General features: G+C 45.4%; 1 protein-coding gene across 7 annotated transcripts in view; it reads right to left on the minus strand.

Annotated features, from left to right (window-relative positions):
* The window catches only part of KRT222 (keratin 222), a 119,067-nt gene that overhangs the window by 7,962 nt on the left and 97,762 nt on the right, over window positions 1-13,343 (minus strand). For all 7 annotated transcript variants that reach the window (XM_068262603.1, XM_068262605.1, XM_068262604.1 and 4 more), the window contains 2 exons: window positions 8,402-8,469; window positions 3,833-3,938 (listed from right to left, as the gene is read on the minus strand). In XM_068262603.1, coding sequence (XP_068118704.1) covers window positions 3,833-3,938; window positions 8,402-8,469 — 174 coding nt within the window. The remainder of the gene's footprint in view (window positions 1-3,832; window positions 3,939-8,401; window positions 8,470-13,343) is intronic.

A 13,343-nucleotide genomic window follows, 5' to 3' on the forward strand; every position in this document is an offset into this window, starting at 1 on the left:
ACTGGTAGCGCGCCCAGGCTATGCATATGCATAGGTAGGTTTTAGTTAGTGTTAGGTCCCCTCCCATGGAGGAAAGACTTCTTCGACAGTGGGAGGGACAAGTACCTAACAAATTGCAAATTGTTAGTGAAACTAACATCCTCCAAGTGGCAGACAGGTCATGTGTATGCTCATTGTGTATTTGAATCCCATGAGTGGGGTGTGCACTTTTTTTGCAGGTAAGCACTCATCTGTTTTTAAGTAGCGCTGTTCATTTCTTTGCTATGTTTGATTTAATTCTGGTCAGCTGCTCCCACTTGATAGTTTTCTTTGGTGTATATGCAGAGCCTCTGTTTGGGTTCAAGGTGCGTTTTGTAGTTCCTGGGGGGGCTCAGCGCATCTCTGAGCTGAGGCCATCCAGAGGCGGCCTGGTGATGCGCTGATCCCACTTTTTCTGCGCAATTCTTAAATTTACTGGTAGCGCGCCCAGGCTATGCATATGCATAGGTAGGTTTTAGTTAGTGTTAGGTCCCCTCCCATGGAGGAAAGACTTCTTCGACAGTGGGAGGGACAAGTACCTAACAAATTGCAAATTGTTAGTGAAACTAACATCCTCCAAGTGGCAGACAGGTCATGTGTATGCTCATTGTGTATTTGAATCCCATGAGTGGGGTGTGCACTTTTTTTGCAGGTAAGCACTCATCTGTTTTTAAGTAGCGCTGTTCATTTCTTTGCTATGTTTGATTTAATTCTGGTCAGCTGCTCCCACTTGATAGTTTTCTTTGGTGTATATGCAGAGCCTCTGTTTGGGTTCAAGGTGCGTTTTGTAGTTCCTGGGGGGGCTCAGCGCATCTCTGAGCTGAGGCCATCCAGAGGCGGCCTGGTGATGCGCTGATCCCACTTTTTCTGCGCAATTCTTAAATTTACTGGTAGCGCGCCCAGGCTATGCATATGCATAGGTAGGTTTTAGTTAGTGTTAGGTCCCCTCCCATGGAGGAAAGACTTCTTCGACAGTGGGAGGGACAAGTACCTAACAAATTGCAAATTGTTAGTGAAACTAACATCCTCCAAGTGGCAGACAGGTCATGTGTATGCTCATTGTGTATTTGAATCCCATGAGTGGGGTGTGCACTTTTTTTGTAGGTAAGCACTCATCTGTTTTTAAGTAGCGCTGTTCATTTCTTTGCTATGTTTGATTTAATTCTGGTCAGCTGCTCCCACTTGATAGTTTTCTTTGGTGTATATGCAGAGCCTCTGTTTGGGTTCAAGGTGCGTTTTGTAGTTCCTGGGGGGGCTCAGCGCATCTCTGAGCTGAGGCCATCCAGAGGCGGCCTGGTGATGCGCTGATCCCACTTTTTCTGCGCAATTCTTAAATTTACTGGTAGCGCGCCCAGGCTATGCATATGCATAGGTAGGTTTTAGTTAGTGTTAGGTCCCCTCCCATGGAGGAAAGACTTCTTCGACAGTGGGAGGGACAAGTACCTAACAAATTGCAAATTGTTAGTGAAACTAACATCCTCCAAGTGGCAGACAGGTCATGTGTATGCTCATTGTGTATTTGAATCCCATGAGTGGGGTGTGCACTTTTTTTGCAGGTAAGCACTCATCTGTTTTTAAGTAGCGCTGTTCATTTCTTTGCTATGTTTGATTTAATTCTGGTCAGCTGCTCCCACTTGATAGTTTTCTTTGGTGTATATGCAGAGCCTCTGTTTGGGTTCAAGGTGCGTTTTGTAGTTCCTGGGGGGGCTCAGCGCATCTCTGAGCTGAGGCCATCCAGAGGCGGCCTGGTGATGCGCTGATCCCACTTTTTCTGAACAGGTAGACATAGATATACCGAACATATAACATCAAAGAAGGCACCTCTGTGGTGAAGAACCAGGCACAGAGGTGCCTGGCTCTTCTACTGACCACATATGCTATTGCTCCGTTGTTATTGCCTGATGAAGCGGGATCAAACCTGCGAAACGCGTTGCATATTTGGCGTTCATAAATAAAATATATTGACTGTCTTTACTACAGTCGTTGTGTGTGTACTTGGAGGAGGTAAGTCCACCACTACCTCCTCTATTTACCAAGAATTTGGTTTTTTAAGCTCATTTAGCTTCCTTTTATCCTTTTGGCGCCTCTGTTCTCCTGCATAATATTGAGTCCACCCTGGGTGGAGGGTTGAACCCCCTTTTTTCTCATCTACAGAGAGCGACTTCTTATTCCTGAGTGGGGTCAGGTAAATCTCCCCACCTGCTTTTACAGTGGTTGCCTAATGCCTAGTAGGATGTTTGTAATTGTGAGAGCATTAGGTAGTGTAACTAGTTACAAAGATTGGCATGGTAGAATAATTTATAGCACCTCTTACAGATCCTGGTCATCACTTAGAGAAATGAAACATCCTTCTCTGTTCAACTATAACAGCTATTTCTCTCCTCTCCTTCTCTCCGTATGTGAGATAAAAGCCTGTTCTGGCTGACACGGTCTGCAGTAAGTAGTAGGGATATCTTAGCTAAATAAACAGGAAGCTGCTTTTTTATTTACCTAAGATACCCCTACTTTATTATTATTATTTAGCATTTATATAGCGCTGGCATCTTCCGCAGCACTGTACAGAGTATATATTATCTTGTCACTAAGGCCCGGTTCACATTAGCGTTCCCTGTCCGGATTCGCCGGGCCGGATCCGGACCGTATACTGTACAAACGGAACGTACGTTCCGCATAGCAATGCAAAGTCTATGTGGACGTTCACATGCGTCCGTTCCGTACAGTACGGAGCCGGACCGGATCAGGACTCCGGACACTTTTCCAACATTCGCTATTTTTGGGTCCGGATCATCCGGCCCACGCACCCGGACCGGAGCCTGACTGCACCATCCGGACATAGAAAGCAATGGAAAACGGAAGCACAGAACACACTGGCTACAAACACCTGACGTTCTACCCCACTTCCTATGCGTATTCTAGCGGCGATTTTGGATGGGGACACATGGGCAAGCATTTTGGAGTGGAACAGTAGTGACTTTAACGTGCTGGAGCTGTTTGGCAGTATGTCGGAGGTGGAGGTGAGGCCTAAACAGCGGAGGACCTGATTCCACAGGTGCACCTTCTGCTGACCTCCCAGACTCCAAAATTTTTATTTATTTGTACTCTCTTTTGCCAAACGGATCCGGATCGCAGCCTGATGTACACCTGATGCAACCTGACCGGATCCGGATCAGATCCGGTCAGGTCATCCGGTCCGTTTGGCAGAGAAACGCAAGTGTGAACGGGGCCTAACTGTCCCTCAGAGGGGCTCACAATCTAATCCCTACCATAGTCACATGTCTATGTACGTATGTTATGTATCGTAGTCTAGGGCCAATTTGGGGAAGCCAATTAACTTATCTGTATGTTTTTTTTGGGGATGTGGGAGGAAACCAGAGTGCCCGGAGGAAACCCACACAGACACAGGGAGAACATACAAACTCCTTGCAGATGTTGCCCTGGCTGGGATTTAAACCGGGACCCAGCGCTGCAAGGCGAGAACATTGCTAATCACTACTCCACTGTGCTGCCCTACTTGCTGTTGATTGAGCCTTACAGAACAAGCTTTCATCTCACACATGGAAAGCACAGAGAGGAGCGGAGGAGAGAAATAGCTGTTGGCTGAACAGATAAGGACGCTTTATAGTAATGCCAGGATCTGAATGAGGTGCTGTAAATTTTCCTGTTCTGCTGACCTTTGTAACGAGATACACTCCTTCATATATGTTGCTCTCACTATTAGAACCATGCTGCTAGGGTTATCCCAGTAACCTAAACTTCTCAGTAGTGCACCTTTATGTTGCATGGTGCACCCCTTATTCTAGCTCGCAATACTTACTGTACAGTGCCACTGGCTTCGGCTCCCTCTTCTGCTATATTCCCATTGAAAATTGCAGGCTGTTTTGTTTTTTCACTGCAGATCACAGCGCGTTTCCCTTTGGATCCTGCAGAAATAAGAGCATGACATGTCATAAACAAAGTGTCTTGTAGTCATTTTAGTGATTAGTCTCTACAGGTTTGATGAAAACTTTTCAGGATATACATCTTGGGCCATCATCTCTCCGCTGTGTGATGTCATGTTGTGCTTGTAATTGTGTTTGATCCAAAGGATTTCTCTTTTTTTATGAGCAACTTTAGTTGTGAACACCTTTAGGCCCATTTCCTATCGGTAGTTGTCAGGGCACTAAACTGTTTTACCATCCTGCACAACCACGCAGTGTTGTTGGACAGTGGGGCTGGCAGTTGTTGAGAGGCAGCTTTGTTGCAAATGTTAAAGGGGCACAATGGCGAAAATTTGTAAAATTTAAAATATGTGCAAACATAAATAAGTATGTTGTTTCCTGAGTAAAATGAGCCATAAATTACTTTTCTCCTATGTTGCTGTCACTTACAGTAAGTAGTAGAAATCTGACAGAAGCGACAGGTTTTGGACTAGTCCATCTCTTCATGGGGGGATTCTCAGGGATTTATTTATTCTCAAATGATTTTAGTGAATGCCAGTTGATCTGTCCAACTGCAAAAAAACAGTATAGCGAGCAGGGAAGCTGGATAGCATCATTGCTTAAATGCTTTTTAGGGAATATCTTTATAAAGAATAAAAGCCTTGCTGAGAATTCCCTATGATGAGGTGGGTTCACTGAACACAACAGGTAGGTATATGCAGTGATGAGGTGGGTTCACTGAACACAACAGGTAGGTATATGCAGTGATGAGGTGGGTTCACTGAACACAACAGGTAGGTATATGCAGTGATGAGGTGGGTTCACTGAACACAACAGGTAGGTATATGCAGTGATGAGGTGGGTTCACTGAACACAACAGGTAGGTATATGCAGTGATGAGGTGGGTTCATTGAACACAACAAGTAGGTATATGCAGTACTGGGTATTACAATGTGCACCGGTCACACACACAGGTAGTCACTGAATGTGCTGGGCCTGGCTGGCAGTGGCACACACACAGTATGAATTAGCAAGGCTGTCTATGCAACACAAGTGTCAGTGGGACACACAGAAAAAACAAAAATAGATCACAAGAACAGGATTAGCTCTCAAAAGAGCTGTTGTGGGGTGCTATATGAGTACTCCTCATGTGTTCAGTGAACCCACCTCATCACTGCATATACCTACCTGTTGTGCTCTATGAACCCACCTCATCACTGCATATACCTACCTGTTGTGTTCAGTGAACCCACCTCATCACTGCATATACCTACCTGTTGTGTTCAGTGAACCCACCTCATCACTGCATATAACTACCTGTTGTGTTCAGTGCACTCACCTCGTCACTGCATATACCTACCTGTTGTGTTCAGTGCACCCACCTCATCACTGCATATACCTACCTGTTGTGTTCAGTGCACTCACCTCATCACTGCATATACCTACCTGTTGTGTTCAGTGCACTCACCTCATCACTGCATATACCTACCTGTTGTGTTCAGTGCACCCACCTCATCACTGCATATACCTACCTGTTGTGTTCAGTGAACCCACCTCATCATTGCATATACCTACCTGTTGTGTTCAGTGCACCCCCCTCATCACTGCATATACCTACCTGTTCTGTTCAGGGCACCCACCTCATCACTGCATATACCTACCTGTTGTGTTCAGTGACCTGTACTGGGTGACACCCTCTGTATAGGCACAAAGTGGCAGACGGGCTACCAACTCACCTGAAGGCAGAAAGGATGCAGCACATGCAGAACAAGCTGGCAAGTATGCTTTACAATGTGTATAAGGGTGATGTCACAGCACAACGCAATAAAGGTACCACTGCCAGTAATCCTTCTCCCATGTCCATGCAGGCAAGGACAGGACGCTCCAGCGATCTCTCATGGTGATGTCGGACATGCGGACATTCCTTAGTCCAACGCCTTGCCTTAGCCTTCCGGATCCACCCTCTACCAACGCCTGGACCGGCAGGTAGCTGACTACCTGGCCTTAAGTGTGGATGTAGACACTGTGAGCAGCGATAAACCCTTGGACTACTGGGTGCGCAGGCTTGACCTGTGGCCAGAGCTGTCCCAATTTGCCATCCAACTTCTGTCTTGCCCTGCCTCAAGCGTCCTGTAAGAAAGGACCTGCAGCGCAGCTGGAGGCATTGTCACTGAGAAGAGAACTCGCCTAAGTCACAGTGTTCAGTACCTGACCTTTATCAAAATGAATGAGGCATGGATCCCGGAGGGCTACTGCCTGCCCGAAGACTAAGTCAGTCCCCACACACAGCATCTCTGCCTGCACGCCGTGTGACTGGCTGCCTGCCCCAAGACTAAGTCACTCCCCAGTGCCACACAGCATCTCTGCCTGCAGGCCGCTTGCCTTCTCCACCACCACCAACAGCTTCCAGGTCTCCAGGCGGATTTCTGAATTTTTAAGGCCGCTGCTAGCAGTGGCCGCTATACTAATTTTTCTGGTGCGTGTACATGCCTGCCTAATTATTCTGGCTGCACTGCAGCTGCAACAAGTAAAACAAAAGGCATGTACATGTGTCCATTCCCCTTCATGATTATTACCTTGCCGCGGTGAAGGGACTTGCGTATCACAATGAAGCAATGACCGCCGGCTATATGAGTGTCTCGGGGGTGGCACACCAAGGATAATAAGATCATTGCTTCATTGTGGACAGACCAAATTTGATCAGCTGGACAGTCACTGTTGTTCTATCATTGAGCTACCACAGCCTGGCGATCATATGGGCTTGAAAACTGCCACGGTCTGCACTCTGGCCATGGTGCGCACCAGTCCAACACGGCCGTCACTACGCAAACAGCTATTTGCGGTGCGTTACACAGTGAGTTTGGTGTGTCAGTGTGAAGCAGTACTCTAATTACACTCCCTGATTGATGTATACGCATGCAAAACGTTTTAAAGCACTTTAGGCCGGCAATTTAGCATGCAATGTGATTTCTGCCCTTAAAACGCTGCTTTGCGTCAAATCCAGATTTTTCCCCGGGACTTTTGGCGTCTATTCCACTCCGCCATGCCCCCCTCCAGGTGTTAGACACCTTGAAACATCTTTTCCATCACTTTTCTGGCCAGCATAATTTTTTTTAGTTTTCAAAGTTCGAATCCCCATTGAAGTCTATTGAGATTAGCGAAAGTTCACGCCGAACTTTCGCGGTAGTTCGCGAACCCGGTTCGCAAACCAAAAATCGGAGGTTCGGGCCATCTCCATTGATCATATGAGTGCCATATGTTTTCCTTTTTTACAAAAAAAACCAACAAGAATTCAGTTCTAATCTAAAGTGAAGTTCTAAATTTGTTCATAAAATATTCCCCTCTTTTATGTCATATTCCTTCTGGGCAGCTGTAATCTTCCCCTGAACTTGCCTATGGCAGATATGGCACAGAGGGCAACACTGAAGGAACTGGGGAACATAGATGACACAAAAGGAAAACACTTAAAGCACGGGGGAATAGAGGTGACACAGAGGGGACACTGGAGGCACAGAGGTGACACAGAGGGGGCACAGAGGAGGTATAGGGGACAGAGATGGCACAGTGATTCGACCTACAGTTCCTATCTCATTCATTAATGTGGGGATTACCTGTACTATGAGCAGATTGTGTCAGTAAGCTCTCCTACTACGTGGAAGTGGTAAAATTGCCCCCCTTAAAGTATACCCGAAGTGACATGTGACATGATGAGATAGACATGGGTATGTACAGTGCCTAGCACACAAATAACTGTGCTGTGTTCCTTTTTTTCTTTCTCTGTCTGAAAGAGTTAAATATCAGGTATGTAAGTGGCTGACTCAGTCCTGACTCAGACAGGAAGTGACAACAGTGTGATCCTCACTGATAAGAAATTCCCCTTTTTACCTCTTTCTTGCTCTCAGAAGCCATTTTCTGCTAGGAAAGTGTTTTATAGTTGGAAGGACTGAGTCAGCCACTTACATACCTGATATTTAACTCTTTCAGGCAGAGAAGAAAAAAAAAAAGGAACACAGCATAGTTATTTGTGTACACTGTACATACACATGTCTATCTCATCATGTCACTTCGGGTATCCTTTAAGGCTGTCTCACATGGGCGACCACCAGCGACCGTCCTTGCTGTTTACTGCCAGGATCCTCCACCTCCTGCATTGAGATGAATGTAAGCGCTGTGGTCAATTGAATTTTCCAAGACACCGCATGTAGCTTTTAGTGCTGCGTTTGTGGTTCCATATTCCACTTAGGGGCTCAAAACATGACGCAACGACGAATCATCAGCAAAACAAGCCGCCGCCAGTCGCCCGCGTGAACCGCCTCTTTCTGTTATCAGCTGTGCAAAAGATCTTTCACTTATCCAACAAGAACTGATTATTATAAAATGAACAAACACTGCATTTACATTGAATTGGATGAATAATTGAATGCTATTTGACCGTTTATCTAGTCTTAAAATATTGAGAATCTCACCTGAAGGTAAGGATAAGCATTTGCTTGTTGATGATGTTGCTTCCTGAATTCGGTCTGTGCCATTTAGCCTGAAGATTCAAACAGTTTAAATAAAATTATCCGTTAGGTTACACAGCACCCCAATTTAACAAAAAAGTTTCAAATAGGGTTCACTTTCTAGTGCAGCATAAAAAACACTATTGCAAAACAGTCATTGTTAAAATAAATAAACTGTAAGAGAAGATACATCACTTTCTGTGCTTATGGGTATGTGTTTTCTTTCAAACATTTTCTGTAAACTAAGTTATTCAAAATTAGACTGGGATAACAGCAAAGGTGTATGTGAAATAAGGCTTCTTTTCCGCTAGCCGTGATCTGCTTAAAAAAGCGATCTGCGTTTTGCCGTAGCGCACTGCGATTTACAAGTAGATTGCAATGCACTTTTCCATTAGTGCATTTCGATTTTCCGTAAAGCGCAATCGTCTGGCTGCACGATAATTGGTGCGATTGCGTTTTACTCCCGACGGCTAACTTTGCAATAGCGGCAGGTGGAAAAAAAAGCTTTTGCAAGTGCAAGTGGAAAAAGGCCCTTGAGGCGCCAGGAAATTTGAATGCCGGAATATAGCTAATAGTAGAATATCGGCAACATTTACAGACACTTGGCTACTTTAGAGTGTTGTTTTTCATCAGTAAAATATCTGCAAATATTACTATCAATTATTTTACTACAGCTAAACCTAATTCTACTCGCACACAGAATGCGCTATCCTCCAATGCCTAACCCTAACCACCCTCTCAGTGCCTACGCTTACAACCCTCCTTCTTGCTGCCTAACCTGAACTGTCCCCTCCCCTTCCCCCGGCACAAACCCCCTTCCTGGTGCCTAACCTTAATTACCCTCGGAGCAACTCCCCTTCCTGATGCTTAAACTCAACTGCCCTGTTTCGGGCAAAGGCAGAAGGCACCAGGGCAGATATATACAGGGGTGCAATGCATGTTCACTACTTACATTTTTATATTTGGAGTGTTTTTGAATATTTTTTCTACAGCTCTGAGATTGCCTACAGTGCTGTTAGACACAGAGTAACCATCATCATCTTGGATAAACTCTTTTGTGGTGTCCAGTCTTTGGAAAGGACCTCATAAATGGGTTACTCAAATATACAAGTTAGTATGCAGGAGCACACCTATACAAACACTTAGTGATTCATCTTTTATTATCTTATACAGTTGGATAATAGTGACATTTTCACAATACATGTCCTCTGTGACTGGGCCAAATTACAGTTTATTTTTCCAGGGCTGGAGAACAATGAAGATTAGTGGAGAGCTTGCATGATCTAGCAAAGCTGGACTGGATTTTTTTTATTGTCTTGAATTTGATGGAAAAAGTAGCAAGATTATTATGGGCCACAATGCTTTACCTTCCATGTGTGCCATCCCAGTAGGGCCACGCACCCTACCTACTACCACCCCAGTACAGGCACACTACCCAAGTACTAACCCCAGTAGCGCCACCTGTCCCAAATATTGCCGCTCCAGTATAACCACACAACTCAAGGACTCTCCCAGGGAGAGCCACATGCTCCAAGTGTTATCGTCCTAGTATAACGATATATTACAAAAGTACTGCCTCTAAAGTATATGCATGCGATACACCACAAGTACTGCCTCTAAAGTATATAGCTGGGCATCCCAAGTACTGGTACTGCAGGATAGCTACACACCCAAGTACAATCACACCAGCAAAAAACTACAAACCCTAAGAACTGCCATCAAACTATAGCCATGCATCCCAAGTACTGTTACCACAGGATAGCTACACCCACCTTGTACTGGCCCCAGTATAGCCAAACACCCTCAAGTGTTTTCCCCAGTATGACCACACATCACCAAGTACTGCCCCCACCATAACCACACATTCCAAAGTACTGCCCCCAACATAGCCACACCCCCAAGTACTGATAAAGGTAAATCCACACTACATAATTATTACCATCAAAGTTTAGCCACGTTTAAAAGCACTGCATCATCAGTATAGCATATTCTGAGAGAAAACAGTAAAAACCATCCAGATGTGAAGAACCCCAACTAGTATTTTATTCTTTGGCAACAGAATAAGACAGGTGCTTAAAAGAATGAACATACCATTTATTGTCCAAGGCAATAAAAAAAAAGAGTTTTTTGAAAAAAAAAAAAGCTTTCAATGACACATATATATATATATATATATATATATATATATATATATATATATATATATATATATATATATATATATATATATATATATATATATATATATATATATCCATGAAAAAAAGAAAGTACATAATCTTTGAAATCTAAGGACTTAATTGAAAATAATCTGGTCTGTAGTAGGTCTTAAAATTACGTAAATACAACCACAAATGACCAACAATACATTACTTTTTACACTAGTCATCTAGTCCTTTATTTATCAATGGATAAAGCCTCGAGCACATGCAAGACTGAACAGCTGGTCCTCTCAATCTCACCAGACAGTCCTGACTAAGGCTTCCTGCCACATACATTTGAAATCGGCGCCGGTAGACTTGGGCGCAGGATACAGCTGTTATACGGCTGATCCTGCTTCTGCACAAGTCCGGGCGTGTTCATTACTATTCCCCCTCCTGGCCGCCATCGATAGTGGGGGAATGATATAATTCGGCTTCCAGCGATTGCTAGAGGCCGAATTATTGTGTTTTTTAAAGCGAACCCAAGGTGGGAATTAATTATGCTACTGGGGCACAGAGGCTGGTTGTGCACACTAACACCAGCATCTGTTGCCTCATGGTGTGCCTCCATGTCCCCCCTGCGCGCCGCTACACCCCCCGCAGTGCTGGCGACACGCAGCGCATCGCCAGCACAATGTTTACCTAAGCGCTGTCAGTCAGCGCCGCTCCCCTGCCTCCTCCGCATCGGCGCTACCCGCCCGTGTCCCTTCCCTCCCGCTGATTGGAGGGAAGTGACGCGGGCGGGTAGCGCCGATGCGGAGGATGCGGGGGATCGGCGCTGACTGATAGCGCTTAGGTAAACATTGTGCTGGCGTCACGCTGCGTGTCGCCAGCACTGCGGGGGCTATAGCGGCGCGCAGGGGGGACATGGAGGCACACCATGGGGCAACGGAGGCTGGTCTTAGTGTGCACAACCAGCCTATGTGCCCCAGTAACATAATTAAATCCCACCTCGGGTTCTCTTTAAGCAACTTCGGCTCCGTCTTCTGACGGCACTGACGTTAGTCACTGAGCGCCCCTATAAATGTAATTCCCATTATAGTCTATGGTGGTGCTGGCTGCGCTCAAATCTAGCAGCACTGAAAAGCCCTGCCCCGTTCCTACCAGTCTCCCCTGCCAGGTCCTTCTGTCCAACCCATTCCAGTCTTTCCTGCCCAGTCGTTCCAATCAGTCCTTCCTATTCTCATTTCTGACTTCAACATGACCTGTTGGCTACAAGGCATCCAATTAGTCTGCCATCCACTAATGGAGACTGCCCATTATCTCTTGCAATGTGCTCTGGTGAAGATCCGTAGTCACTCCAAGCTCTGAAGTACCCACACCAACCACCAGTGTTGAGATCAACAGGACCTGATAGAATGAAGGAAGCTGAATTTCAATGCAACATGTCTGGAACAATGATGAGACCAAAGCGGAAATGTTTGGCCATAATGCAGAGAGCCATGTTTGCCTAAAACCAACCACAGCACAGTCATTGAGTCACCCTTGATCTCCTATATATATGCCAAAGTATTGTAGAGTTATATGTAAGGTCATTTGGTGTTTGTTTGAATTTAGTCATTCAACAGGATAATGTACAGCAGAATGACTGAAAATAAATGGAAGCAAGGTGTTACAATGGCTCAGTCAAAGTCCAGATCTTAATCCCACTGAAATGCTATTGCAAGGGCTTAAAGGGTTACTTAAGTGATATGAAAAAAGGCAGTTTTACTAACCTGGGGCTTCTACTGGCCCCCTGCAGTCGCCCAGTGTCTGCGCCGTTACTCAACAATCTTCCGGTCCTCCGCCATGGCTTAGTTTTGCTTTCAGTGACAGTCTGTCACCGCCCACTGCGAGACTGGCTTTATGACGGCTGAAGCACGAATGAGGGCCGCACAGGTGCAGTGGCCGGCGACAGGCTCAATCACCGAAAGCAAAACTGAGCCACAGTGAGGGACCGGAGAATTGTTGAGTACCGGCGCGGGCACAGGCGGCAACTGCAGGGGGCCGGTAGAAGCCCCAGGTAAGTAAAACACCTGGGGCGTAGTGGGTAGCGCTCTCGCCTTGCAACGCTGGGTCCCCGGTTCAAATCCCAGCCAGGTCAACATCTGCAAGGAGTTTGTATGTTCTCCCTGTGTCTGTGTGGGTTTCCTCCAGGTACTCCGGTTTCCTCCCACATCCCAAAAACATACAGATAAGTTAATTGGCTTCCCCCTAAATTGGCCCTAGACTATGATACATACACTACACAATATAGACATAGGACTATGGTAGGGATTAGATTGTGAGGTCCTCAGAGGGACCGTTAAGTGACAATATACTCTGTACAGCGCTGCGGAAGATGTCGGCACTATATAAATACTAATAATTTTTTTTATATGACTTAAAGGACATCCGAAGTGACATGTGACAGGATAAGATAGACATGGGTATGTACAGTGCCTAGCACACAAATAACTAGGCTGTGTTCCTTTTTTTCTTTCTCTGCCTCAAAAAGATAAACATCAGGTATGCAAGTGACAGTATCTGCCCGGGTCGGACTGGGTCAGAATATAGCATAACCCTCACTGATAAGTAATTACAGCAATAAAAAGTAAATGCCTTCTAAGAGCAGGAAGGAGATAAAAATGGGTCAATAATTTATAGATTTGAGCTCTGGCATACTTCAATGAAGGTGTCATTGAGCAGAGACAATGAAACAGTAAAAATTCAAAAACTAGATTTAA

This window comes from Hyperolius riggenbachi, chromosome 12 (assembly GCF_040937935.1).
Source record: "Hyperolius riggenbachi isolate aHypRig1 chromosome 12, aHypRig1.pri, whole genome shotgun sequence".
In the NCBI taxonomy this organism is placed as follows: Eukaryota; Metazoa; Chordata; class Amphibia; order Anura; family Hyperoliidae; genus Hyperolius; species Hyperolius riggenbachi.